At 51.4% G+C, this 27,913-nt stretch overlaps 1 protein-coding gene across 1 annotated transcript in view; it reads left to right on the forward strand.

Annotated features, from left to right (window-relative positions):
- Positions 1-27,913, forward strand: part of LOC119963120 (solute carrier family 10 member 6-like) — a 100,194-nt gene that overhangs the window by 60,649 nt on the left and 11,632 nt on the right. Inside the window, exons 3-4 of the mRNA XM_038791737.1 lie at positions 6,824-6,912; positions 23,307-23,482. Of these exons, the coding sequence (XP_038647665.1) occupies positions 6,824-6,912; positions 23,307-23,482 (265 nt within the window). The remainder of the gene's footprint in view (positions 1-6,823; positions 6,913-23,306; positions 23,483-27,913) is intronic.

Consider the following 27,913-nt stretch of genomic DNA (forward strand, 5'->3'; position numbering starts at 1 on the left):
GGGGGCTTCTTCTTATACCCGAAGGGGCTTTGAGCGCTTTTTGACGGGCCTTGAACTTGGCCCCAATTAATTGGGCCGCATCTTGATCACTCGTATTGATCTTGACCAATAAAGGAGTGGGTGCCCTGATGGCTGGGTGTGTCTTTGGTGGCCGTTGGCCTTTCTTTGTTTGTGTCTTTCTGGTGCCGGGGTGTCTGCCTCAGTATCGGTTACTTGAATGTCATTCCTTTGATCCCGAAGATGGGCCATCAATATGCTAATTGCCCTACAGTTTCAGTCTCGTCTGGGAGTTGTCTTCTCAATATGCATACAGGCAATGGCCCCCCCCCCCCCCCACCCCGGGCTGCTACTGTACAACTCACCCATGTCAACATCAAGGCTACAGAATAGTCCAGGCACACCTCATCTGCCTTTCTCTGCAGGTGAATGATTACTGAGATAAAGGAATGAGTAACATTTTTAACAAGCTGATACTTAGCAAACATATTCTCGCTTGTTTTCTCCGCAGGATGAAGGCTTATTTTGTAGCATTGCAGCATCTAGCGCTGAATGTTAGGCAATAGATTTGGATGTGCTTGGCGGAGAGTTAAGCTGTTTCAATAGTCCAAATTGCTGCATATGCTGAAAACATTAAAAAAAGAATTACTGCAATCAAATGTGATTCTAAAAATTCATAAACATTGCTTTTGATAAACAAGTCTTTGACTTGCACAATAGGTCCAGATAATTGGTGAGCAGCCAAACACTCATTATCACACATTGATACCGGCATTTAACCCATAAGAAAACAAAGACAGGCTGCGGGTTATAGAACATAGAACAGTACAGCACAGAACAGGCCCTTCGGCCCTCAATGTTGTGCCGAGCCATGATCACCCTACTCAACCCACGTATCCACCCTATACCCGTAACCCAACAACCCCCCCTTAACCTTACTTTTTAGGACACTACAGGCAATTTAGCATGGCCAATCCACCTAACCCGCACATCTTTGGACTGCGGGAGGAAACCGGAGCACCCGGAGGAAACCCACGCACACAGGGGGAGGACGTGCAAACTCCACACAGACAGTGACCCAGCCGGGAATCGAACCTGGGACCCTGGAGCTGTGAAGCATTTATGCTAACCACCATGCTACCCTGCTGCAGTGCTCCTTCCATACCAGATTAAAGAATCTGTACTGATTCCGCCTCCCACTACCCCGAATGGTATTACTGCATGATTCCTACACCCCACCCCCCAGCCTCTCATTCCGCTCACTCAGCCCCTGATTTCGCCACCACAATCTTCATTGATTGGAGAGCCATTGTGATTAAAAACACTTACTGGAATTCTTTGTCCCTGAGACATGAGGCGGGATTCTCCGTTGGTTGACGGCAGAATCGGGAAGCGATTGGACGGAGAATCGGTTCCAACGCCAAAATAGCGGTGGGTGCCAATTTGGCGGCAAATCGCCTCAACAGCACTGTCAATGCGGTCTGGAACGCCTGTACAGCAAACACTGTTTGCATATCATTAGCAGGCCTGATTCGGTGTTCCCCGGGGCCTCTGCGATTCTCCGCCTCCGGTGGACTGAGATCCCGACGACGCTGTGCATTTGTGCTTTTAAAAATCATGAAACGGCCTGGACCCCCGCACCCCATCCTCCGCCATACTACCCCACCCCCCCACCCCCCCACCCGGCGTGGCATCATGCGGCCTACTCAGGGGCAACGCCCACTGTAGCCCCTATCGGGGCGCCGGACGAGGGCCGTGGTGTGTACCCCTGGCATGGGCAGCACCAGCCAAAAGTACCCCTGACATCAGGGATGGGCACCAGGCCCAGAAGCTCCCATGGTACCGGGCACCGATGGGGACAGGGGCGCTGAGATAGGAGGGGGGGGGGGGGGGGGGGGGAATGTGGGGGCAGAGTCTGCAGTGCCAACCAGGGCCACCATGTATCCAGTGGACCTGGTTGGGCACGGGGGTATGCACCATGCTAACATGTCGGCCTTTCACCTCCTCCAGACAATGGATATTAGAATTCAGCCAGCAATGGTGACCTTCCTCCTAGTCGCCGCAGCCCCGGGGGATGCCCTGTGGCTGTACGGGCTGGAGCTGCTTGTGGAGGATGAAGCTACAGCAGCGGAATGTGCCCCAGAGGAACAGGAGCCAGCTGCCCAGGATGGAGAGCCAGCTACCCAACAGGCTGAGGAGGAGAAGGTGCAAAGTAGTGCCACATAAGGCCTTGCGTGTACGTGCAGTGTCTGTCCCTATCTGCTTCAAGAAGACGACCATCATCCCTGTACCAAAAAAAAGTCAAGCAACGTGCCTTAATGACTATCGTCCAGTGGCTCTGACACAATCATCATGACATGCTTCGAAAGGTTAGTCATGGCACGAATCAACTCCAGCCTCCGGGATTGTCTTGATCCACTATAGTTTGCCTACCACTGCAACAGGTCCACAGCAGATCCTATCTCCATGGCTCTGCATTCTACCTTGGAATACCTAGATAACAAAGACACCTATGTCAGACTCCTCTTTATCAACTACAGCTCAGCCTTCAACACCATCATTCCTACAAAATTCATCTCCAAACTCCGTGGCCTTGGCCTCGGCTCCTCCCTCTGCAACTGGATTCTGAACTTTCTAACCCACAGGCCACAATCAGTAAAGATAGACAACAACACCTCCTCCACGATCACCCTCAACACCGATGTCCCACAAGGCTGTGTCCTCAGCCCCCTACTATACTCCTTATACACCTATGACTGTGTGGCCAAATTCCCCTCCAATTTGATTTTCAAATTTACTGATTTGAAACTGTAGTGGGTCGGATTTCAAACAATGATGAGACAGAGTATAGGAATGAGATAGAGAATCTGGTGAACTGGTGCGATGACAATAATCTCTCCCTCAATGTAAACAAAACAAAGGAGATTATCATTGACTTCTGGAAGTGTGGTGGAGAACATGCCCCTGTCTACATCAATGGGAACGAAGTAGAAAGGGTTGAGAGCTTCAAGTTTTTAGGTGTACAGATCACCAACAGCCTGTCTTGGTCCCCCCCATGCCGACACTATAGTTAAGAAGGCCCACCAATGACTCTACTTTCTCAGAAGATGAAGGAAATTTGGCATGTCAGCTACGACCCTCGCCAACTTCTACAGATGCACCATAGAAAGCATTCTTTCTGGTTGTATCACAGCTCGGTATGGAGCTTGCTCTGCCCAAGACCGCAGGAAACTACAAAAGGTCATGAATGTAGCCCAGTCCATCACGCAAACCAGCCTCCCATCTATTGGCTCTATCTATAATTCCTGCTGCCTCAGAAAGGCAGCCAGCATAATTTCCTCGGACATACTCTCTTCCACCTTCTTCTGTCAGGAAAAAGATACCAAAGTTTGAGGTGACGTACCAACCGACTCAAGAACAGCTTCTTCCCTGCTGCCATCAGACTTTTGAATGGACCTATCTCGTATTAAGTAGATCTTTTCTCTACACTTGCTATAACTGTAACATTATATTCTGAAGTCTCTCCTTCCTTCCCGATGTATGCTATGCATTGTTTGTACAGCATGCAAGAAACAATACTTTTCACTGTATACTAATACATGTGACAATAATAAATCAAATCAAATCAAATGTCATTCGGAAACCTGATGGACTGGGCATACCGTCAAAGACACCTGTTGAGTAGGGAGACATATCTGCCAGATCATGGCACACCTGGTACCGTGGGGGCTCAGGGGAGGACACCCGCTCTCGGTGGCCGTCAAGGTGACGGTCACCCTAAACTTTTATGTGATGGGGTCCTTCCAGGCGCCGAGTGGGGACATGTCCGGGATCTCACAGACCTCGGGGCACAGGCGTATCCGCGCCCAATATGCCCAATCGGCTCAATACATCCATTTCAATGTGGACCGAGCCCACCAGGATGCCCGTGCAGCAGGGTTCGACGCCATCGGTGACATGCCGTGTGTCCAGAGGGTGATCTACGGGATGCATGTCCCCCTTCGAGCAGCTGCAGATGACAGGCCGCTCTACACAAACTGAAAGGGCTTCCACTCGGTGAACGTGCAGCTGATATGTGACCATCAGCTGCACATCATGCACGTCTGAGCCCAATACCCGGGCAGTGTACACGACACCTTCATCCTTGCACATTCGACAATTCCTGACACGTTCGAGATGCCCCCCCCCCCCCCAGCTGCGGTATTGGCTCCTGCATACAGGGGTTATCCACTGTGGTCGTGGCTGATGATGCCTATCCAAAGTTCCCAGGCTGATGTAGAGACCTGCTACAACGATGTCCGTGCAACAACCAGAAGCTTGATCGAGCGGTGCTTTGGCCTCCTGTGCCTGGACCGCTCTGGAGGGGCCCTCCAGTATGATGCTGAGAGGGTCGCCCGCATCGTGACGGCCTGCTGCATCCAAAACATCGCAAAGCAGATGGGTGACGTGATGGAGGAGGAGGCTGAATTCCAGGAGGAGGCGGGGGAGGGGAAAGGTGGGCAGGTCATGGGGCATGTGGTGAATGTCACTTAGTAATTCACACTGTATTTACCAATACTATTGTAAGCGCAGTAGCGTTATCCAACCACTAGGGGGAGTAGCTCTGGGAATGCTCAGGAGTTTGTACAGGGCTCCACCCTTGGCTCCGCCCACGACTCCTCCCCCTAGACTGCTGTATAAATGACTGTGTCCAGAGCCAGCCTGAGTTCATCGAGAGTTCAACGGGTAACAGGCTGGCTCTGAAGTAAGTAGATTAAAACCACTGTTCATATCTGAAAGCACGTGTCTCGTGAATTGATGGTTCTATCAGGGCTCATGCAGACACTGAGGCCACATGACGTGTACGCCAGGGCCAATGCAGAGGGGACCAGGGTTTACCCACTTGGGGGCGTGGGGGTACTGGCCAGAGGCACGGACACCGCTTTCTGGCCTTACGAGCCCTAACGCCACATCTAGTTGGATCCCCAGATGGTACATCAGGAGTGGAGGTGGCCTGCTGTGATGCCCACCCTGTGACCTGGGTCCCTGTTGGCGGGCGTCTTCTGCGGCGACCGGGCTTGATGGGCTCGGCTGTTGCTCGGGTGTCCCAGGTGGCGTAGTGTTGCTCTGCTCTGCCCGCTGTCCACCAGATGTTCCAGGGACAGAAGGGGGGAGGGAAGTCTGAGGTTCTGCGGTGTTCTGGCATCTCCTCTGCGGGAGTCAGCGGCACGGGCCCCACCAACTCCTCCTCCCTCAGCGTGCCCAGTGGTCCCTGGGCTACTCCATGAAACGGGGCTGCGAGTGGAGCTATCCCCTGATGCTCCCCCACCACCTGGCACTGCCAGGCCTGACGCCCGCTCTGGTCTTGACCAGAGTCAGCAGGCTCACGGCACAGGGAGTGGACCATCGCTGTCTGAGACTGTGCCACATCATGTTGTGACTGTGCCACCACCCTCTGGGTCTGTGCCACATCAGCCAGTGACTGCGCCATCTCCCTCTGCAACTGTGCCACCACCTCCTGTCCCGGCGCTACGCAACCAGCGCCTGGGCAATGCCGCCAATGCTCTCAGCCACTGCCCGCTGTGACTGGGTCACGCTGCAATGTCCAGGTGGCTTTGGCACAGAGATGCAGCTGAGAGGGCAGCCCTGTCCTGGGCCTCAGCCACTGCCTGCACAGACTGCCCCAGGCCTTGGGACATGTTGGTCGATAGCTGAAGCTCTCTGCCCCAAGGCCTCCAACTTGGACTCACCCGAGTTGGCCTGGGTCGAAACCACCTCCTGCTCCTGCACGCGGTTGGACACCTCCATCTGTGCCTCCATTTGCTTTGGACGGTCTAGACGGTGTCAGTCGACGGAGAATGCCACTCACTGCTTTTTGTGAATGAAGAAATCACGCAGCATTACAATCAGAAAATGTCAATTCACATTGTAACCCTGGTAAGTGATATTCCGCATAGGAACTGCTACCGGGAAGGGGTGAAAGGGGAAGGTACAAAACTGGCCATAAAGGCTTTGACATGTCCAATGTAGAGTGAAAGGTGCTATATTAATGCAAGTCTTTCTTGCTTTAAATGACCTCTGAATGAACTCTCCCCCCAGCCAATGGCAAAGCTTGGCAGGCAAAGTACTGATCTTCGAGACTCCTGCTGAAACTGGGAGGGTAGTGACTCTGCCCCTGGGCCCTCCCAAAAATAGGAGCGCCCAAATTTCTGCCCGATCGTAATGAAATTATATAGTGATCAGAAACTGAGGAAATGGGAAGTTTTGTCAGAACCTGATAGAAGGAAATTACAGGCCTAAATTGGATTCATACAAAACTCCTTCAGTGTTGCAAAATTATACAGATCGAGTGCATGTTATCTGTGGTGAATCACAGTAGCGTAATTCACACTATTACACATGTTGTACTATGTCTCTATAAGCTCGGCACACGAGCAGTTGCGCTGCTCTGCCACTAGGGGGAGATGCACTGGGAGTGTACGGGAGTTTGTACTGGGCTCCACCCGTGGCTCCACCCACGGCTGCTCCCCCTAACTGGAAGTATAAAGGTTGATGTTGAGAGCCTGCCTGCCAGTTCATTTGGAGTTCATCGTGTCACAGGCAGGCTCTGTTGTAAGACGATTAAAACCACTGTTCACTTCTAACCACGTGTTGCGTGAATTGATGGTCTCATCATTATCTAAACATATATAAGGTGAAGAGTATGACACAGGTCAGAAGAAAATTGGAACAAAATATGTAATCATCTTCCACAACATGTAAATACAGAATTAAATGTTAAAACAAATTTAAAGGATGAGTCCAGGTGATAAGTTACTTTAAATTGTTATTTTTGTTTCTGGAACAGGTATGTCATTGATTGGTTTGATCATCCCAATATCATTTGGAATTTTTGTGGCAAGGAAGTGGCCAAAACAATCAAAATGCATTGTTAAAGTAAGTGAGCATGTTCCTTCTGTTTATCTAAAATATGCTCTCGAGTGAACAATGGAACGGGCCTGTGGGCGAGACTTTCCGATATTTTTTTACATAGAACATACAGTGCAGAAGGAGGCCATTTGGCCCATCAAGTCTGCACCGACCCACTTAAGCCCTCACTTCCACCCTATCCCCATAACCCAATAACCCTCCTAAACGTTTTTGGATACTAAGGGCAATTTAGCATGACCAAACCACCTAACCTGCACGTCTTTGGACTGTGGGAGGAAACCGGAGCATCCGGAGGAAACCCACGCAGACACGGGGAGAACGTGCAGACTCCGCACAGTGACCCAGCGGGGAATCGAACCTGGAACCCTGGCGCTGTGAAGCCACAATGCTATCCACTGTGCTACCATGCTGCCCACTTTACTCTAAGTGCTGGCTCTGGCGAGAAAACCAGCATGCAGCTCCTCGGCTGCACAGCCAGCGTTTAACACCAGATAATACAGCACTTAGAGTAAACAGATGTTGCAGGCGTCCCTGAGGCCATTATGCTGGCAGGGCAGGCTGGGGTGGGACCGGATAGAACCAGCAAAGCTACAGCCACAGCCATTGTGGCAGCGAGGGGCTGGTTTAGCTCACCAGGCTAAATCGCTGGCTTTTAAAGCAGACCAAGCAGGCCAGCAGCACGGTTCAATTCCTGTACCAGCCTCCCCGGACAGGTGCCGGAATGTGGTGACTAGGGGCTTTTCACAGTAACTTCATTGAAGCCTACTCGTGACAATAAGCGATTTTCATTTCATTTTCATTTCATTTCATTTTCATTTCATTCATTTCATTGGTGGCCTTTTTCAAGCTTGCGCCTATCCGCACCACCAGAAACTCCCCATCTCCCTCCCTGTGGATATTGGCCAACTCCCCCTCTACATGCACGGGGCAACTTTCCCCCCCATGCCCAAAGAGAGCTGCCCTCCAATGAAGCTCCCCAGAGGTGGCATTGCCCCCTGTTGATGCCCTCTGGCAGAGCCATAGCAATGGGCAGTACCAGGGGAGCAGTACCAGGGCACTGCCTGAACATGTCCCTCTCCTTCCAGGAGCTGTACTTACCTGTACGCTCTCAGCAGGCTCCGTTTGACTGCTTCACGTTTTGCTGTAAACCTCACCGTCATATAGCGGGGAAGCCCGCTAAACATTTCATAAAGTATTAAAATGAATTGAAATGAGGTTCCCGAATCATTACGTCACTGGTGAGGGACGGGAAAATCAAGAAAAGAGATCTCCTCCGTTGCAAATCCATCATATTTCTTCTTCACAACAGGCTTTCCTTCCTATCTTTGTGGCACCTGAAAATTTAGCTACATGTCTTTACTCCCCTCATGATGTTAATTGTAAAAAGTTGATAGCCCAGCAGAGACCCCAATGGGACTCCACTTGGCAAATACTGACAATCAGACAAAGACCCGTTTGTGCAACTTACTGCTTTCTGCCAGCCAACCAATCTACTCTGCATGTTATTCATGTTACCCCCTATACCATGAGCCTTTATGTTTTGCAACAACCTTTGATGTGGCACCATAGCAAATGCTTTCTGGAAATTCAAGTACTGCATGTCTACAGATTCCCCTCTACTCGTGACGCATGTTACTCCTTCAAAGACGTCTACTAAATTGATTAATCATGATTTCCCTTTCATAAAACGATGCTGATGCTTCCCAATCACCTTGAACTTGTACCTGTGCCCAGGTCTAATTTCTTCAATGATCCAATCCAGCGATGTTAGCATGACAAATGTCAAGCTCAATTTCCTGTTTTCTGCCTCCCTCCCTTCTTAAATAGAGCTGTTATATTAGCTAATTTCCAGTCTTAAAACCAACTTAATAGCTTGAAGGTCTTTCCGTGACTGTCTCCTCCCTTCTGTTATATGAGAGGTGGGGGGGGGGGGGGGGGGGAGGTAGAGGAGATGTCTGCCCAGCCCCCACCCACCCCTTTCTCCACACCTCTTACAGTGTAATTAGCAGAACGTGCTCCAAATGCAGTTTTACTGCACAATCGGCAAATTCTCATCATTCTAACCTGGAGGAGCGGACAGTTTCTGCTGTAACCTGGGAAGCAGTGTTATCAGCAATAGCAGGAATGTGACAGGCAGGTATTGTTTTCTTCGTATGCCCTATGGGATCTCCATGGGCAGTGAGGTTTTCCCACGGTGTATGGAACAACACTTTGCAGGCCAACTTTGCGAGATCATTGTTGATGACATCCTTGTTTGGGGTCATATCATGGAAGAACATGATGTACATCTGAATCTCGCCCTTGGCTGAATGAGGGCCATCCAACCAAAGCTGAACCCTGCGAAATGCAGATTCAGGGACAACCAGGCTCCTTACATGGGCTATTTATGATGATGTGAAGCCCAATTCAGACAAACAAGGAAATGACAGATGGCTATTCCCATGGCCAAACATACTTTACAGAGCTTTCTTGGTATGACAAATTAACTTTCTAAGTTCACATTTAAACTAATCTTTACTGCTTCTTGTGAGGTTGCTGAACCTCTTAGCTCCTCCACCAGGGTGTCGAATGGTGCTGGCTGAAGCACCACACTGTGGTCTTTAACAGACTCACACAGGCACTCACAGCCCCACCGGTGTGACAATACTTTGACGTTCAAGCACCCTTACCCATATCAGCAGATAACGGCCAGCATGGACTTGGTGCAGTCTGTATCCCGAATGGCAGCCTTTGCATCAAGGGCCCTCACTGACACTGAGACTTGTTTTGCACGGATCAAAAATTAACTTTGTGCTACTGTCTACTACTGTCAGAAATGTAATGACTTTGTATGTTTGTCTTGCAACTGGTGAAACTGTTGACCAGAATCCTCAAGGGAGCTTTCCCATGAGCTCCACACATTCTTTCATCATTGGAGATGAACTGACCATACAGGATGGTCTAATGCTGCGTAGCTAGGTATTTGTTATCCCTACTGCCCTCCAGTGGTACTACACACAACTGCACCAATGGCACCCCAGGTGAGAAGCAACCAGATTCAGGGCCAGAGAATGTACGCAGACATGAGAGTTTGAGCATGACACGAGCAGCCCTCTCGATTGACAATGAAACGGTTTGGTGGAACAGGCGGTTCGCTTCGCTGAGCATCTTCTGGAGAAATGCGCACGGGATCGCACAGACTGCTAAACTGCATTCCTTATCCTGCAAAATCGACCATGGCAGGGCCTTCCCACATCAGCACAATGACCTTTTTCTCAGGTGCACCAGGACCACGATTCCTCCTGCCAGGGCTCTGCTGCAGCCTAAACTTGAAACCAACTTGAATGATGCCCTCCTGTAACATCGGTTGAGAAGGAAAACGCACCATGATCGAGATGTACACAGACTCAGCCCTCTAACGCCAGGCCAACTGGTCAGGATTCAGACCGGACGTGGCCATGACCAGTTGGTACCAGGTGGTGGACAGAAATGCCCTGCAACTGAGCAGTTAGGTGATAACCTCAGGCTGCGCCCACTATGTATGCAATCATCATCACCTTCTGCAAGTGGTACCAACAGTTAACACATGGTGGAAATGTGGGAGTTATCCCCAGGAGTGCGGACAGAGCACAAGTGTGTACAGCTGCTGAGCTCAGGGATGAACTTTCTTTGTTCCAAGTCCTTGTTATTTAGGGAACCCACACACTTCGACAGCAAGAACGTGCAAAGTTCATGAAAACTGGTTAATGATTTGTTGAAAATAAATCAGCAAACAGCAAAGTACTGTAACAAATACATAGTCAGCGCAATAATGTTTTAATTTCTCTTCCTCACATGTAACACAAGTGAAGTATTCAGTAGTTGACATGAAGGTTTGAAGCAGTACCCCCTGCATCTCTTGCACAAAACCCTGGGCGAGATTCTCTGACCCTTCGTGCCGGAATCGCACCCAGCGCGGGGGCGGGGAATAGCTATCCACGCCGGAAATCCGGCGAGGTGGCGCTTCCGTGATTTTCCGCGGACCCGTCAGTCGTGTGCGTGCGGTCGACATGAAGCAGTAAAGATTAGTTTAAATGTGCACACAACTTTACAGGTTGAAATAAAAAGAGAAATTGGTGGATATACCCAGGTTGATGACTGATAGAGATATGGGGATCTGGGATACCGGTGGGGAGGTGGATTTGAGACCAGGAAGAGATCAGCCATGATCTGATTGAATGGTGCAGCAGGCTCAAGGATGGAATTATCTACTTCTGCTCCTAGTTCCTATGTTCCTGATGGTTGAGATGATGGTACAGGTCGAGAGAACCTAGATTTAAGGGCCGGGATTCTCCGAAATCCAGGCCAAGTGTCGACACCGGCATAAACACCGGAGTGGTGTACGCCGCCGTCAATGGGCCTCCTGGCCCAGTAATTCACCGCTGTTCAGGGGGCTAGCACAGCGCCGGAGAGCTGCTCGCTGCTTCGGCGGCGAAAGGCGGCCCTGCACGGCTGGCGCAGGTCCGTGCATGCGGGCGACGGCTGGCGTGGGTCCCTGCATGCACCCGATGGCCGTCTCCATGCCGGCCCCCGTGCAGCATGGTGGAGCTCTACAGGGGCTCGGCGCGGAGGAACATAGCCCCCCCCCGCCCCGGAATGAGAGCGCCCGCCGATTGGTAGCCCCCGGAGTCACATCACCCCACCCCCCCCCCCCCCCCCCCCCCCCCCGCCCACCAGACAGCCCCTGCAACCAGAACACTGAGGTCCCGCTGGGTGGGACCACATGTGAACCACGCTGGCGAGCGCGGAGAATCGCCGTGGGGGCTGCTTTCAACGGCCCCCGACCGACACCGTGTCGACCACACTCACACGACTGGCGGGTCCGCGGAAAATCGCGGAAGCGCCGTCTTGCCGGATTTCCCGCGTGGTCAGCTATTCTCCAGCCCCGTGCCAGGCGCGATTCCGGCGCGGAAGGTCGGAGAATCCCGCCCAGGGTTTTGTGCAAGAGATGCAGGGGGAACGTAAGGGAGAATATTTTGACACAATACGTGATAACAACCCAACACTGACTGTTCACTAGGGTGGCCAAAGCAGAGACAATCAATGATTCCAACAGGAAATTAGATAAGCACTTGAAGGAAATAAACTTTTAAGCGCGGGAACGGGATTGACTGGATTGCTCAACAAAGCCTTCTGTACCGTAAATTACTCTATGGCATTATGATGACCTTTCGTCTGAACTGGAGCCATCAACATAAAATGTTCATTCTTCTTCACTCTCCACAGATGCTGCTTGATGTGCTGAATATTTCCAGTACCTTCGGATTTTGTTGCAGCAGTATTTTGCTTTTATGTTGGGAAAATTAGAATTTTGTTTACATAAAGTGCACAGCATAATATCAACAATAACCACAATGAACATGTTCAGACTGAATAACATCTGCTTAGCATGAACTTGGCCTGGAGTCTCTTTATGACTTCTTTGTGAGTGACACGAAAGCCTGGGTGGAATCAGTTTAAATATTATTTAAAATCACAGAAGTTTAAATATAAGTCTGCTGCAGTAATAAACATTTTTCACCGGAGGGTCCACATCTTTTCTGCTCATTCAAAAGCAGGACACACCCGGAAAACTGGCCACTCTTTCAAGTTGGATAGATGAGAATTTGCCGATTGTGCAGTGGAACTGCATTTGGTGCACATTTTGGCTGATTACACTGCAAATCCTGAATGGAGTGTGAGGAATAGTGTGGAGGCCGGGAACACATGTCTTCCAAATCCCCCTTTGCTTTCCAGTTGCCTTGGAGCAAGCCTGAACTTGCCCAGGGATTCACCCCACTTTAGTCTCTGAAGCCCACCAGATCCCATGAGGCGTAGGTGTTAGGATGGTTCCAAGCCATTCGCAATCTCCAAAAATGGTAAGCAAAAGGAACCAATCTAAAAGGGGTCAATCATCTTATCAATGCAGGCTCGAGGTTCATTGTAAAAATTCTCTTTTTTCCTGCTTTATAGAATGATAAGACCTTGGGTCCCCCCCCCCCCCCCCCCCCCCCCCCCGCCTTGGGTGTTCCCCAACCTAAACCCTAACCCTAATCCCCCCCCACTGTTTCCCCGCTGCCCCCATCACTAGCCTCATCAGCTTCCTCTCTGCAGAAAGCACTTAGCTCCTTTGATGTGGTGAGGAGTTGTCAATCATATCAAGAGTATCAAAGCAGGGTACGCCCAGCCCTAGCACACCAACTCCCAGGTCCCTTGGGGAGCGCCCCCCACAGCCTGGCAGCAGCAGAGGGGCACATTATCAATGCCCAGACCGGACTTCTGGTAATAGTGATGTGCTGAGCAGACGCACATCAGGTGGCTCTCCCCCAGAACACAACCAAAATAGGCATTTTAGTCGAAATTAGCCCAAACATTCAGATTTATCTCATCCACAATTAAGAAAGGGAGAGGATAGGAACAACATACCAGTAAACGGGAGCTTGAGAGGCCGCAGAGACGGCAGGAGCAAAGGAAAAAGTCACGAGCAGCGGCTGGACGAGTCGGCGGGCTCACGAGGCGAGGGGTGCATGGCCGCCCCAGAGAGAGGGAGGCAGACAACCCGAACAACGGCCTCCCCCGGCCCCTCCGGAGATGGATGGAAGATGTTCCTGACGAAGAACTAATGGCGATGAAGGAGGCGATAAAAGTGGAGATCCAGGTGGCAGTCAAGGTTGCAGTGATGGAGGCGTTGATCATCTTGCGAGGGAATGGGGAGGAAACTGGAAGCACAGGGGAAGACGATCCTAGAGCTGGAAAAGGTGTTGACGGACCAGAGCGACAGGATTGTCGCTCTGGAGGCCGAAATCAAAAGGTTGGTGGCGCTCCAGGAGAGCCTGAAGAAGAAGGTCGAGGATCAGGAGAGGAGGTCACATTAGGTCCCGAAGGCAGAACATCCGGATTGTGGGCCTGCCGAAGGTGATCGAGGGCAGGGACCTGACGGACTATGTGGCCCAGATGCTGGAGGGACAGCTTCCCCAGACCACAGAAGATGGAGAAGGCACACAGATCACTCCAACCGAAGCCCTAGGCGAAGTACAGCCAAGGGCAATAATTGCTAAACTACATAATTACCAGGATCGTGAGAGGATCCTGCGGTGGGCAAGACAGACGAAGGTGAGCAACTGGGAAGGACATAGAATCCGGCTCTACCAGGACATTGGTGCAGACCTGGCAAAGTGCAGGGCTGAGTTCAACCAGGCGAAAGCGGCCCTGTATAAATGCGGAGTGAAATTTGAAATGCTGTTCCCAGCCAGTCTCTGGGTCACGTCCCAAAACAAGGAACCCTATTCCAACAACCCAGCAGAGGGAGAAGAGTTTGCATGGATGAACTGCCTGGACAAGGGACAGGCAAGGCAACGCTGAGGACAAAGCAGAGGAGAAAAGAGGGAAAAGAAGATGGATGCATACTATGTTTGCGCAGGACAGTATTGCCTCGCTGTGAATAGAAATGTCAGACCACAGGGAAGGTGAGGGCAGCAGAACGTAAGAGAGGGTGAAGAGAAGATAAAAGGAACAACTATCTAGCAGGGATAGAGGGGGGGGGGCACCACACTGGCAGGTAAAGCTCGCACTAGGAAGCACAAAAGCAAGGGGGCCACGGCGCACCTCCCAGTAGGGAGGGAGCGCCTGGAAGGGAGGACGGAGGAGGGAGTGGGTAGCAGGGGGACAGAGAGGGAAAGGGGGAACTGTAGGGGAATACAAGGATGAGAAAGGGATCACTCTCAGATAGGCTTCAGCAGGTAAGGAGCAGGTTGAGTAAACAAGATGGTTCCGCAAGTTGCCACTTTGAGGGGTCCTCAACAACGAGAGACCCCGGAGTGCAGGGGCGCACCCATGTGGCGTACACACAGTTGGTGGCCATGTTGGGTATCCCCTGGACAAAGGGAAACCCCGAGCACAGCGGCCTGGCCTTATAGTGAGAACGGTGACTGTGGCCATTTTGGGTGCCCTCTAACAAACGGAAACCCCAGAGTGCAGGGGCACATCCACCAGGTAAGTATGGTTGATCCTAATGGAAGAGGGGGGGGGCAAAAAACCCACAGCAGGATTATAAACTGGAACATCAGGGGATTTAACAGCCCAGTGAAAAGATCTAGAGTCTTTGCCCATTTGAGAAGTTTGAAAGCCGACATAGTCTTCCTCCAAGAGACGCAGCTGAGGGAGAAGGGTCGATTGCGGGTAAGGAAGGGCTGGGTGGGATATATATACCATTCGTGCTACTGGATGAGGGCTGGGGAGTAGCTACCCTGATTAGCAAGAGGACAATTTTTATGGTGACAAGGACAGTAACAGACCCAGGAAGACTGTACGTCATGGTCAGCGGTGTCCTAGACAGGGCACCGGTAGTCCTGGTAAACCTGTACGCGACCAACTGGGATGACAGGAATTTTATAAAGAAGAGCATGGCAGAAATCTCCGACATCGACACACACCAACCGATCATGGGGTTGGGGGTGGGGGGGGAGACACACACACAATAACTGCGTACAGGACCCATTGACAGACTGATCAAACCCCAGAACGGCAAAAAAGACAGGCATGGCCAGTGAGCTGGGAGCATTCATGGAGCAGATGTGGGCAGTGGACCCATGGCGGTTCCTACCTGCTGAGAAGTAATTACCATTCTTTTCACCGGTACACAAGGTATACACCCGTATCGACTTCTTTGCAGTGGGGAAAATGCTTCCAGACATAGTAAGATCTGAATACTCCGTGATTGTAATCTCCGACCACGCTCCACATTACATGGATATGAGATTGGAGAAGGGCCGTGCTCAACACCGCACATGGAGGTTGGACACAGACATCTTGGCCAACAAGGTCTTCTGTCAGAAAACATTACATGCCATAGGCGGCCAAATAACAACCAGAATGGGGAAGTCTCACCTTCCACATTCTGGGAGGCACTGAAGGTGGTGTTTCGGTGGAGATTATAATCTACAAGGCTCGTAGAGACAGGGAAGAGAGGGCAGCCAGGCAGCAATTGCTTGGCTCCATCCTGGAGGTCATCAGAATGCACTCCGAGGCCCTAACTGTAGACCTTCCGGCGGATAGGAAAAAGCTACAAAAGGACTTTAACCTGCACTAGGAAGGCAGTGCACCAACTCCTCCACACACGGGGGTACATTTTCTGAACACGGAGAGAAGGTTAGCTGCCTGTTGGCTCACCAGCTGAGAAAGCGGGCAGCCATGAGGGAAATAGTCCAGGTATGGCGGCATGGCAGCTCATTGGTTAGCACTGTTGCTTCACAACGCAAGCGCCCCGGGTTCGATTCCCACTTGGGACACTGTCTGTGAGAATTTTGCACATTCTCCTCTTGTTTGCGTGGATTTCCTCCGGGTGCTCCTGTTTCCTCCCACGAATCCAGAAAGATGTGCTGTTAGGTGAATTGGACATTCTGAATTCTCTCTCTGTGTACCCAAACATGTGCTGGAGTGTGGCGACTAGAGGATTTTCACAGTAACTTCATTGCAGTGTTAATGTAAGCCTACTTGTGATTATTATTAAAAGACAGCAGAGGAGGACTGGTAGTCGAACCAAACAAGGCAAAGCATTTGAGACTTTCTGCCGGGGACTGTACATCTCTGAGCCCCCCCGATGGGGACTCGGGGATGAAACGGTTCCTCGATTGACAAGACATGCCAGTCATGAGGGACGATAGACAGAGGGAGCTGGAAGCACCAATAGGACTGGGTGAGGTCATGGAGAGCATCAACTCCATGTAGGCGGGGAAGGCGCCGGAACCCGATGGATTTCTGACGAACTTCTAGAAAACATTTGCATCAGCTCTAGCCCCACACATAGAGAAGGTGTTCGCCGACTTGCTAGCAAGGGGCTTTATGCCTCCTATGCTAACACAGGCCTTGATATTGCTGATACCCAAGAAAGACAAAGACCCGACGGAATGCAGATGATATAACCCATTTCGCTCCTTATGTAGATGCGAAAATACTCACTGAAGTCCTGGCCATGAGAAGAGAAAAAGGCAATGCTGGAAGCACCTTTGCATGTTCCGGGATGTGGTTTCTCATCTCTGCCAGCTTCTCTAGTGCAAGCTGAAGCTGCAAAGACTCTGGAGGAATATTGCAGAGCTCCTGGCCTGCACTGAGTGAATGGTGGTCCAGGTTCCGTTTAAATATGGTGCCTGAACCTTCAACCCCATGAGGCAACAGCGGGGCAGATGACTTTCTGCCCATCTTGCCAGTAAATTTGCTGAGCTCCTCACTCATGCATGAATAAAAAGCTGAAAAGCAGAAGATCAAGCATGTTCACCCATTGGGGATCACACCGACATCTCTGCCTGCCAGAGACTTCCGGTTGCGGCTATGACCAGCTAAGTCGCACGTTTGGCTGCTCCTGCTACAAAGGTGTTTTCGGGCCGATTGGAGGGCCCCAACGGCGCTGTAAGGACAAATCCCGGTGGGGGAAGGCTCCCTGAAGAGAACCAGACCAACTTTATGGTCGGTACCCGGAGTGGGGTGGTAAAGAGAGCAACAGCAGCTCCCAAAAAAAAGCGGGGGAAGAAGACCAAAATGGCGGCCGGTGGTGCACCCGAGGAATGGAGGAAATGGGCGGAGGAGCAGCAGGCCGCTCTCCTGCGCTTCTTTACGGAGCTGAAAATGGAGCTCTTGGAGTCAATGAATGCGACGACCACCAGGCTGATGGGAGCCCAGGCGACCCAAGAGGCGTCGATTCGGGAGCTGCAACAGGAGATGACTGCGAGGGAGGAGGAGGCCACGGTCCTCGTGGGAAAGGTAGAGGTGCACGAGGCACTCCACCTGAAATGGCAGAGCCGTTTTGAGGAGCTGGATACCCGAATGAGGCGGAAGAACCTGAGGATCTTGGGCCTGGCAGAAGGCCTGGAGGGGTCAGACCTCCCGGGATATGTAGCAGAAATGCTGAGCTCCCTGATGGGGGCAGGGGCCGTCCCTTCGCCCCTGGAGCTGGAAGAGGCCTACAGGGTCATGGCTAGGAGGCCAAGAGCAAATGAGCCCCCGAGGGCGGTGCTGGTGCGGTTCCAGCGACTCAGCGACCGTGAAAGAGTGCTGGAGTGGGCCAAGAGGGAAAGGAGCAGCAAGTGGGAGAATTCGACGGTGAGGGTCTACCAGGACTGGAGTGCGGAGGTGGCAAAGCGGCGGGCCCGGTACAACCGGACGAAGGCGGTGCTACATGCAAAACGGATCAGGTTCGGAATGCTGCAGCCAGCGCGCTTGTGGGTCACCTACAGGAACCAACACCACTATTTTGAGTCCCCAGAGGAGGCGTGGGCCTTTGTACAGGAAGAGAAACTGGACTCGAATTAGACCCAGGGGATACTTGGCCGCCTTGGCCGCTCGGGTACTTTCAGCTGAATTCTTTGTTTGGATTTTGAACTCTTGCTGTGGTTTTTCTTCTGATGTTTTTTCCCCCTTTGCCAACTTCCCTTAGTTATTGTTATTGTGGTTATTCATGGTTATTTATGGTTATTTATGCTGTTTGGTAGAGGGCGACTGTTAAGTACATTGTTATTTGTTATTTATCTGTTATTTATAATGTTAAGTTGGGGAGGCGGGACGGGGGGGAGAGCAGATCGGGGATATGGGCTCCTAGGGGGGGTTCTTTACAGGCATGGACGGGGACGGGGGTGGAACTGAAGATGGCGGGGTGGGGTGTGGCAGGGCGAAAGCGCGGGCTTTCCTCTGTTTTCCCGCGCGCGGGGCAGAGGAGGGGGGAGGGGAGGAGTGCGGGGCGTGGCTAGCAATGGCGACCTTTCCCGCGCTGGAGCGGGGCCAGGGAGGAGTGGCAAGGGGGGGGAGGCCCCCCCCCCCCCGAGCCGGGGGGAGTCGGAGTGTGGCAGGAGCAGCCGGGTCAGCGTGAACCAGCTGACTTACGGGAGTACAATGGAGGGTACATCGCGGCTAGGAGGGGTCCTAGCCTGGGGGGGGAGGGGGGTTAGGGAGGGACACCGGGTTGCTGCTGAAAAGACCAGAAACGAGAAGTGGAGGACTGGAGAGGTGGGGGGAGGGGGACATCGCCATGGGGAGCGGGTCAGAAGGGGAGGGTCGACCCGGGGCGAGCAGGGAACAGGACATGGCTAATCGGCAGGGGAGGGGGGCGGGTCGTCCCGCGACCCGGCTGATCACTTGGAACGTGAGGGGGTTGAATGGGCCGGTCAAGAGATCAAGGGTATTCTCACACCTGAAGGGACTGAAGGCTGATGTAGCAATGTTACAGGAGACCCATTTGAAGGTAGTGGACCAGGTTCGCCTGAGAAGGGGGTGGGTGGGACAGGTGTTCCACTCTGGATTGGACGCAAAGAACCGGGGGGTGGCGATTCTGGTGGGAAAGAGGGTGTCGTTCGTGGCGGAGGAGGTGGTGGCGGATAAGGAGGGTAGGTATGTGATGGTGAAGGGTAAGCTGCAGGGGGAGAAAGTGGTGATGGTCAACGTATATGCCCCGAACTGGGATGACGCGGGTTTTATGAGGCGCCTATTGGGCCTCATTCCGGGACTGGAGGCAGGGGGCTTGATCATGGGGGGGGACTTTAACACAGTGCTGGACCCCGGGCTAGACAGATCGAGCTCAAGGACCAATAGGAGGCCGGCAGCGGCAGAAGTGCTGAGGGGGTACATGGAGCAGATGGGAGGAGTAGACCCATGGAGGTTGGTAGGCCGAGGGCGAGGGAGTATTCCTTTTTCTCCCACGTCCATAGAGTGTACTCCAGAATCGATTTCTTCGTGTTGAGCAGGGGGCTGATCCCGAGGGTACGGGAAGCTGAGTACTCGGCCATTGCGATCTCTGATCATGCACCACATTGGGTGGATGTGGAAATGGGGGAGGCGCGGGACCAGCGCCCGCTGTGGCGGCTGGATGTGGGGCTGTTAGCGGACGACGAGGTGTGTAAAAGGGTCCGGAAGAGCATTGAGAGCTATCTGGACTTGAATGACACGGGTGAGGTGCAGGTGGGGATGGTCTGGGAGGCCCTGAAGGCAGTGATCAGGGGAGAGCTGATCTCCATAAGGGCGCACAGAGAAAGAAAGGAGAGGCAGGAGAGGGAGAGGCTGGTGGGGGAGCTATTGGAAGTGGATAGGAGATATGCGGAGGCACCAGAGGAGGGGCTGCTGGGAGAACGGCGCAGCCTGCAGGTCAAGTTCGACCTGCTGACCACCAGGAAGGCAGAGACGCAGTGGAGAAGGGCACAGGGCGCGGTTTATGAGTATGGGGAAAAGGCGAGCAGGATGCTGGCACACCAGCTTCGCAAACGAGATGCGGCTAGGGAGATTGGGGGAGTGAAGGAGAGGGGCGGGAAGGTAGTGCAGAAGGGGCAAGAAGTGAACGGGGTCTTCAGGGATTTTTACAAGGAGTTGTATCGGTCTGAGCCGCCGACGAGGAGAGGGGGAATGGAGGACTTCCTAAACAAATTGAGGTTCCCAAGGGTCCAGGAGGGGCTGGTAGAAGGGCTGGGGGCGCCAATAGGGCTAGAGGAGCTAGTCAAGGGAATAGGTCAGATGCAGGCGGGGAAGGCGCCGGGGCCAGATGGGTTCCCGGTGGAATTCTATAAGAAAAATGTGGACTTGGTGGGACCGGTACTGGTACGAGCCTTTAATGAGGCGCGAGAGGGGGGGGTTCTGCCCCCGACAATGTCGCAGGCTCTGATCTCCCTGATATTGAAGCGGGATAAAGACCCCGTGCAGTGCGGGTCCTACAGGCCTATCTCGCTTCTGAACGTGGATGCCAAGTTGCTGGCAAAGATCCTGGCAGCTAGAATAGAGGATTGTGTGCCAGGGGTAATCCATGAGGACCAGACGGGGTTCGTGAAGGGGCGGCAGCTCAACACGAACGTGCGGAGATTGCTGAATGTAATTATGATGCCGGCAGTGGAGGGGGAGGCTGAGATAGTGGTAGCGCTGGACGCGGAGAAGGCATTCGATAGGGTGGAGTGGGAGTACCTGTGGGAGACGTTGGAACGGTTTGGGTTTGGGGAAGGCTTTATTAAGTGGGTGAAGCTGCTCTACTCGGCCCCGACGGCAAGTGTAGTGACAAACGGGAGGAGGTCGGAGTATTTCGGGCTCCACCGAGGGACCAGGCAGGGATGTCCCCTATCCCCCCTACTTTTCGCACTGGCGATTGAACCGTTGGCGATGGCACTGGGGGTTCAGGGGGGTGGAGAGGACTGACTAGGGGAGGGGAGGAACATCGAGTATCGCTGTATGCGGATGATCTACTGCTGTACGTGGCAGACCCAGAAGGGGGAATGCCGGAGATAATGGAACTATTAGCAGAGTTTGGGGACTTTTCGGGGTACAAACTAAATTTGGGCAAAAGCGAGGTTTTTGTGATACACCCGGGGGACCAGGGAGAGGGTATTGGGAGACTCCCCTTCAAGCGAGCAGGAAAGAGCTTTAGGTACTTAGGGGTGCAGGTGGCAAGGAACTGGGGGACCCTCCACAAGTTGAACTTTTCCAGGCTGGTGGAACAGATGGAGGAGGAATTTAAGAGGTGGGACATGGTACCGTTGTCGCTGGCGGGGAGGGTGCAGTCAATCAAAATGACGGTCCTCCCAAGGTTCTTGTTTTTATTTCAGTGCTTGCCCATCTTCCTCCCTAGGGCCTTCTTCAAAAAGGTGACGAGTAGCATCATGAGCTACGTGTGGGCGCATGGCACCCCAAGGGTGAGGAGGGTCTTTTGGAGCGGAGTAGGGACAGTGGAGGGCTGGCACTACCCAATCTTTCGGGGTACTACTGGGCGGCAAATGTGTCAATGGTGCGCAAGTGGATGATGGAAGGGGAGGGGGCAGCTTGGAAACGAATGGAGAGGGCGTCCTGTGGCAACACAAGCCTGGGGGCCCTAGTAACGGCACCATGGCCGCTCCCCCCCACGAGGTACACCACGAGCCCGGTGGTGGCGGCCACCCTCAAGATATGGGGGCAGTGGAGGCGACATAGGGGGAAATGGGAGGTCTGTTGGCGGCGCCAATAAGAGGGAACCATAGATTCATCCCGGGGAACATCGACGGGGGATTTCAGAGCTGGTACAGGGTGGGCATACGGCAGCTGAAGGACCTGTTTATAGAGGGGAGGTTTGCGAGCCTGGGAGGGCTGGAGGAGAAGTTTGAGCTCCCCCCGGGAAACATGTTCAGATATTTACAAGTGAAGGCATTTGCTAGACGGCAGGTGGAGGGGTTCCCCCTGCTCCCCAGTAAGGGGGCGAGTGATAGGGTGCTCTCGGGGGTCTGGGTCGGAGGGGGGAAGATATCAGACATCTACAAGATAATGCAGGAGGCGGAAGAAGCATCAGGGGAGGAGCTGAAAGCCAAGTGGGAAGGGGAGCTGGGAGAGCAGATAGAAGACGGGACGTGGGCGGATGCACTGGAGAAGGTCAATTCTTCCTCCTCGTGTGCGAGGCTGAGCCTCATTCAATTTAAGGTGCTGCATAGAGCTCACATGACGGGGACAAGGATGAGCCGGTTCTTTGGGGGTGAGGACAGGTGTGTCAGATGTCTGGGAAGCCCAGCGAACCATGTGCATATGTTCTGGGCATGTCCGGTGCTGGAAGGGTTCTGGAAGGGGGTGGCAAGGACGGTGTCGAAGGTGGTGGGGTCCAGGGTCAAACCAGGATGGGGGCTTGCGATCTTTGGGGTCGGGGTAGAACCGGGGGTACAGGAGGCTAGGGAGGCCGGAATACTGGCCTTTGCATCCCTAGTGGCTCGACGAAGGATATTAATTCAATGGAAGGACGCGAGGCCTCCAAGCGTTGAAACTTGGATTAACGATATGGCTAGCTATATTCAGCTAGAAAGGATCAAATTTGCCCTGAGAGGGTCGGTACAGGGATTCTCCAGGCGGTGGCAACCTTTCCTTGACTTTTTAGATCAGAGATAGACGTTCGGGGTCGTGGCAGCAGCAACCCGGGGGGGGGGGGGGGGGAGGGGGGGGAGGGAGGGAGGGGGGGTGGAGGGAGGGGGGGGGCAGCAAGGGTCGTGGGGGGACATGCACGACTGTAACGCGGGCAAGTCTGCTCGCTGCTCATGTCTGAAACTGTAGGCTGCCTTGTTTGTTAAGGTTGCCTGGGGGGGGGGGGGGGGGGGGGGAGGACTGGTGCGCGCGAGAGGGCGGGCGAGGGAGGGACATTTGCCTAGAGGGATTGTGTTGTAAATAATTTAAAAATTAGTAGGGGTAAATGTTTGTATGGAAAAACTCTTTCAATAAAAATTATTTAAAAAAAAAAAAAAAATCTCTGCCTGCCACAGCTCTCAGTCTCCACAACAGAAAATTCCACCAGTAAATAACGGATGCAAACTGCTTTTCCCACTGCTTCCTCTCATTTGTAATGTGATTGGTGATACAATGCATACTGTGCTCCCTTTGGAATACTCTTTAATGGTGTGCTGACTTAAATAACCAATGTTTGCGTTTCTTCACAGATTGGAACATTTGCAGGTGCATCCATATTAATTATTATTGCAGTGGTAACCTCACTACTATACAAAGGCTCGTGGAATGCAGATTTACCATTGTTAATTATTGGAATCATCAACCCACTGATTGGTTACACATTTGGTTTTATTTTGGCTGGGCTTGTGCAGCAATCATGGACCAGGTAAGTTAACATTTTAACTCTGTATCTTTTCAGTCTCACAGTCCTCATGCAGCAGACGCACCATGTTAGCTCGTTGGACTGCTCTTTCCAGAGCTGTTCTGGCAATATTCAGATTTCCCCTTAATAAATAGTGCTCAACGTGGCAAATTAATTATTGCTATTGTAATGATCCCAGTTGATGTTTTAAATGGACAGGAACAGGGCAGCACGGCGGCACAGAGTTAGCATTGCTGCCTACGACACTGAGGACATGGGTTCAAATCCCGGCTCAGGGTCACTACCCGTGTGGAGTGTTCCTGTTCTCCCCGTGTGTGTGTGTGGGTTTCACCCCCACACACCAAAGGTGTGCAGGCAAGGTGGATTGGCCATGCTAAATTGCCCCTTAATTGGAAAACATAATTGGGTACTCTAAATTTATATATTTTTTAAATGGACAGGTAGATTCCTGGCTGAAATGACAGGAATGTTTACTTCTTTTTAGAAACGTGGAGGAACTTAGGGCGCAATTCTCCCAAAGGGAGACAAACAGCCGACGTCGGAGTGAAACCCGGAGTGTTTCACTCCGGCATCGGAGGCCGCTCCTCACCCCCTATTCTCCCCTCCCTGGGGGGCGAGGAGCGGCGGCGCGTTAATTCCAAGCGCCCGGCCTTGACTCTTGCGTCAAAGCGGCGTGCCGGGAATGCGTAGCCGGCGGCGCCGAAGCGACGTCAGCCGTGCATGCGCAGGTTGGCCGGCGCCAACCTGCGCATGCGCGGTTGCCGTCTTCCCCTCCACTGCCCCGCAAGACATGGCGGCTTGATCTTGCGGGGCGGCGGAGGGAAAAGAGTGCGTCTTTTAGAGACGCCGGCCCGACGATCGGTGGGCACTGATCGCGGGCCAGACATCTGCTGAGCACGCCCGTGGTGCTCGATCCTCCCTCCGCCCCCCACAGGCCCCACACTCACCGGTCGCGCGCTGTTCACGCCAGCAGCGACCAGGTGTGGTTGGCGCCGACGTGAACCGGTCGGGTTCGGCAGGCCGCTTGGCCCATCCGGGCCGGAGAATCGTCGGTCGCCTTGACAAATGGCGAGCAGCAATTCTCCGAGCGGCCTGTCGCAAAACGCGACTCGCCATTTTGGGGGGGGGGGAGAATTGTGGGGGGGGGTGCCAGGGCGGCATGGCGTGATTCTCCCTGCCTTCCCGCGATTCTCCCACCTGCTGTGGGGTGCGGAGAATCGCGCCCTTAGTTTTTAACAAGAAAAAAACATTTTTTAAACATGGTAAGTTTTATAGTAATACAAACTCCTTTACTGCAACTTCACAAATATACACAGATGTTAATGTTAACGTGGGTTACAAAGTATATCTTAGGCCATTATGTTCAAAGCTTAGGAGCTTTGACAAAGAGTAATCGGACTTGAAACGTTAGCTCTTTTCTCTCCCTACAGATGCTGCCAGACTTGCTGAGATTTTCCAGCATTTTCCCTTACGTCTTAGGCTATTATGTTCTCAATAGCACAAAGTTCCTTTAAACATACAGGTTGGATTTGGTCAGATACGCTGCATCTCGAGTGATTTTTTTTTGTGGACTCGGCCTCAAAATTCCCCCATGTGATTCTTATACGATGAGCTATCTTGTCTCACTGAACTCCAGCTTCAATGCGAGCGATTTAAAGTTCCGCTTTCAAAAATACATACTTTCAAATCTTCTGCTTCCATCAATGATTCACTTCCAGGTTTTGTACCTCTATTTTCAGGATTCTTTTGTCTTGTCTGTTAAACAAACTCTTCACGATTGCTTTAACTAGGATTTCCAGACTATTAAGATGGCATCAAAATTTTGATTTACCTCTGAAGTCTGCTTTTCCACTTTAAATCTGGTTTCTGCCTCTGCTTAGCTCAGAACACTTTATTTGCTTTTCCCTTGAATTTCCCTGAATAGTACCTTGTTCAACGTTTTTCTCTCTGTTCCTTTAACTTCAGTCTTTGTAAGATATTATTTCTGTCTCAACTCCCTGGTTGCCTGGACTTTATCTGTTTTTCTTTGGGATGTTTGCCTTTTTGTAGCCCACTTGGCCTGTCCAACTTTTTTTCCAGCAGAACTGATAGGTGTTCCTCTCTGGCTTCCTATCTTCAACTGCAATATATCCATCTAAAAATTAAACTCAAACAGCCTTCTTAGTCTAAAGATGCTCTCAGTTGCTAAGCAATGACTTTATATTTCAGCCAAAGCCTGTTTGCTTTTCTTCACTTTTCTTTTTAAGCAGTTTTATCTAAACCAAAACGCTGATCCAAACACCTTTGTCTAGCATGAATCTAAGTATAGATCCTTACACAGAAACACAAATTAAACCCACATAAACTATACCTCACCTCGAATATTAAAAAATACAAATATAAATCCCTTAAGACTACCTCTGTTTTCCTGACTGTCTTTGTGCTTGTTCTCAGTGGGGATAACACTGGTCAGACTGTACTTATTGCTCAGACTTAGTTGCCCAAAGAAGCTCCAATGCTTACAGTAATGGTGATCCTGCAATAATATTAGGTAGGGAATTCCAGGGTTTTGACCCAACAACAATGATTAGCGTTCTATGTCCAAATCAGGATGGTGTGTGAATTGGAGGAGATGACATTATCGCTCTTGGTCCTCTTGATGATAGAGGTCACAGAAGAAGGAAGCATTGCCCTTTGTTATTCCTGAAAGATGGCAGGACAATTTGAGGAGATATGAGCATATGGAATCCTAGGCTTTATAAACAGAGCCATATTGTGCAAAAAGAAGTTTTCATTGGTTAGATACCTACTTGGATAGCATATACCAATACTGGGCACCATCCTTTAGGAAGGGTATTCGGAATTCCGAAAAAGATTCATAAGGGCTCAAAATGTCAACTCTGTTGCTCTCTCCACGGATACTGCCAGACTTGCTTAGTTTTTCTAGCACTTTCTGCTTTTGTTTCAGATCTCCAGTAGCTGCAGTATTTTGCTTTTATTTCCACCTCAATTTTAGGAATGCCTGATGCTGCTCCTGCCATCCTCTCCTTCACTTGTCATTGAACCAAGGTTGCTTGTGCCTTGATGATAATAAGAACATAAGAACATAAGAACTAGGAGCAGGAGAAGGCCATCTGGCCCCTCAAGCCTGCTCTGCCATTCAATGAGATCATGGCTGATCTTTTGTGGACTCAGCTCCACTTTCCGGCCTGAACACCATAACCCTTAATCCCTTTATTCTTCAAAATGTGATCTTTCTTTATCTTAAAAACATTTAATGAAGGAGCCTCAACTGCTTCACTGGGCAAGGAATTCCATAGATTCACAATCCTTTGGGTGAATAAGTTCCTCCTAAACTCAGTCCTAAATCTACTTGCCCTATTTTGAGGCTATGCCCCCTAGTTCTGCTTTCACCTGCCAGTGGAAACAACCTGCCCGCATCTATCCTATCTATTCCCTTCATAATTTTATATGTTTCTAGAAAGATCTTCCCTCATCCTTCTAAATTCCAACGAGTATAGTCCCAGTCTACTCAAACTCTCCTCGTAATCCAACCCCTTCAGCTCTGGGATTAACCTAGTGAATCTCCTCTGCACACCCTCCAGTGCCAGTATGTCCTTTCTCAGGTAAGGAGACCAAAACTGAACACAATACTCCAGATGTGGCCTCACTAACACCTTATACAATTGCAGCATAACCTCCCTAGTCTTAAATTCCATCCCTCTAGCAATGAAGAAAAAAATTCCATTCGCTTTCTTAATCACCTGTTGCACCAATAAACCAACTTTTTGCAACTCATGCACGAGCACACCCAGGTCTCTCTGCACAGCAGCATGTTTTAATATTTTATCATTTAAATAATAATCCCTTTTGCTGTTATTCCTACCAAAATGGATAACCTCACATTTGTCAACATTGTATTCCATCTGCCAGACCCTAGCCCACTCACTTAACCTATCCAAATCCCTCTGCAGAATTCCGGTATCCTCTGCACTTTTTGCTTTACCACTCATTTTAGCGTCGTCTGCAAACATGGACACATTGCCCTTGGTCCCCAATTCCAAATCATCTATGTAAATTGTGAACAATTGTGGGCCCAACACTGATCCCTGAGGGACACCACTAGTGACTGATTGACAATCAGAGAAACACCCATTAATCCCCACTCTTTGCTTTCTATTAATTAACCAATCCTCTATCCATGCTACTACTTTAACCTTAATGCCATGCATCTTTATCTTATGCAGCAACCTTTTGTGTGGTACCTTGTCAAAGGCTTTATGGAAATCCAGATATACCACATCCATTGGCTCCCTGTTATCTACCACACTGGTAATGTCCTCAAAAAATTCCACTAAATTAGTTAGGCATGACCTGCCCTTTATGAACCCATGCTGCGTCTGCCCAATGGGACAATTTCCATCCAGATGCCTTGCTATTTCTTCTTTGATGATA

Source organism: Scyliorhinus canicula, chromosome 3 (genome assembly GCF_902713615.1).
Source record: "Scyliorhinus canicula chromosome 3, sScyCan1.1, whole genome shotgun sequence".
Lineage (NCBI taxonomy): Eukaryota > Metazoa > Chordata > Chondrichthyes > Carcharhiniformes > Scyliorhinidae > Scyliorhinus > Scyliorhinus canicula.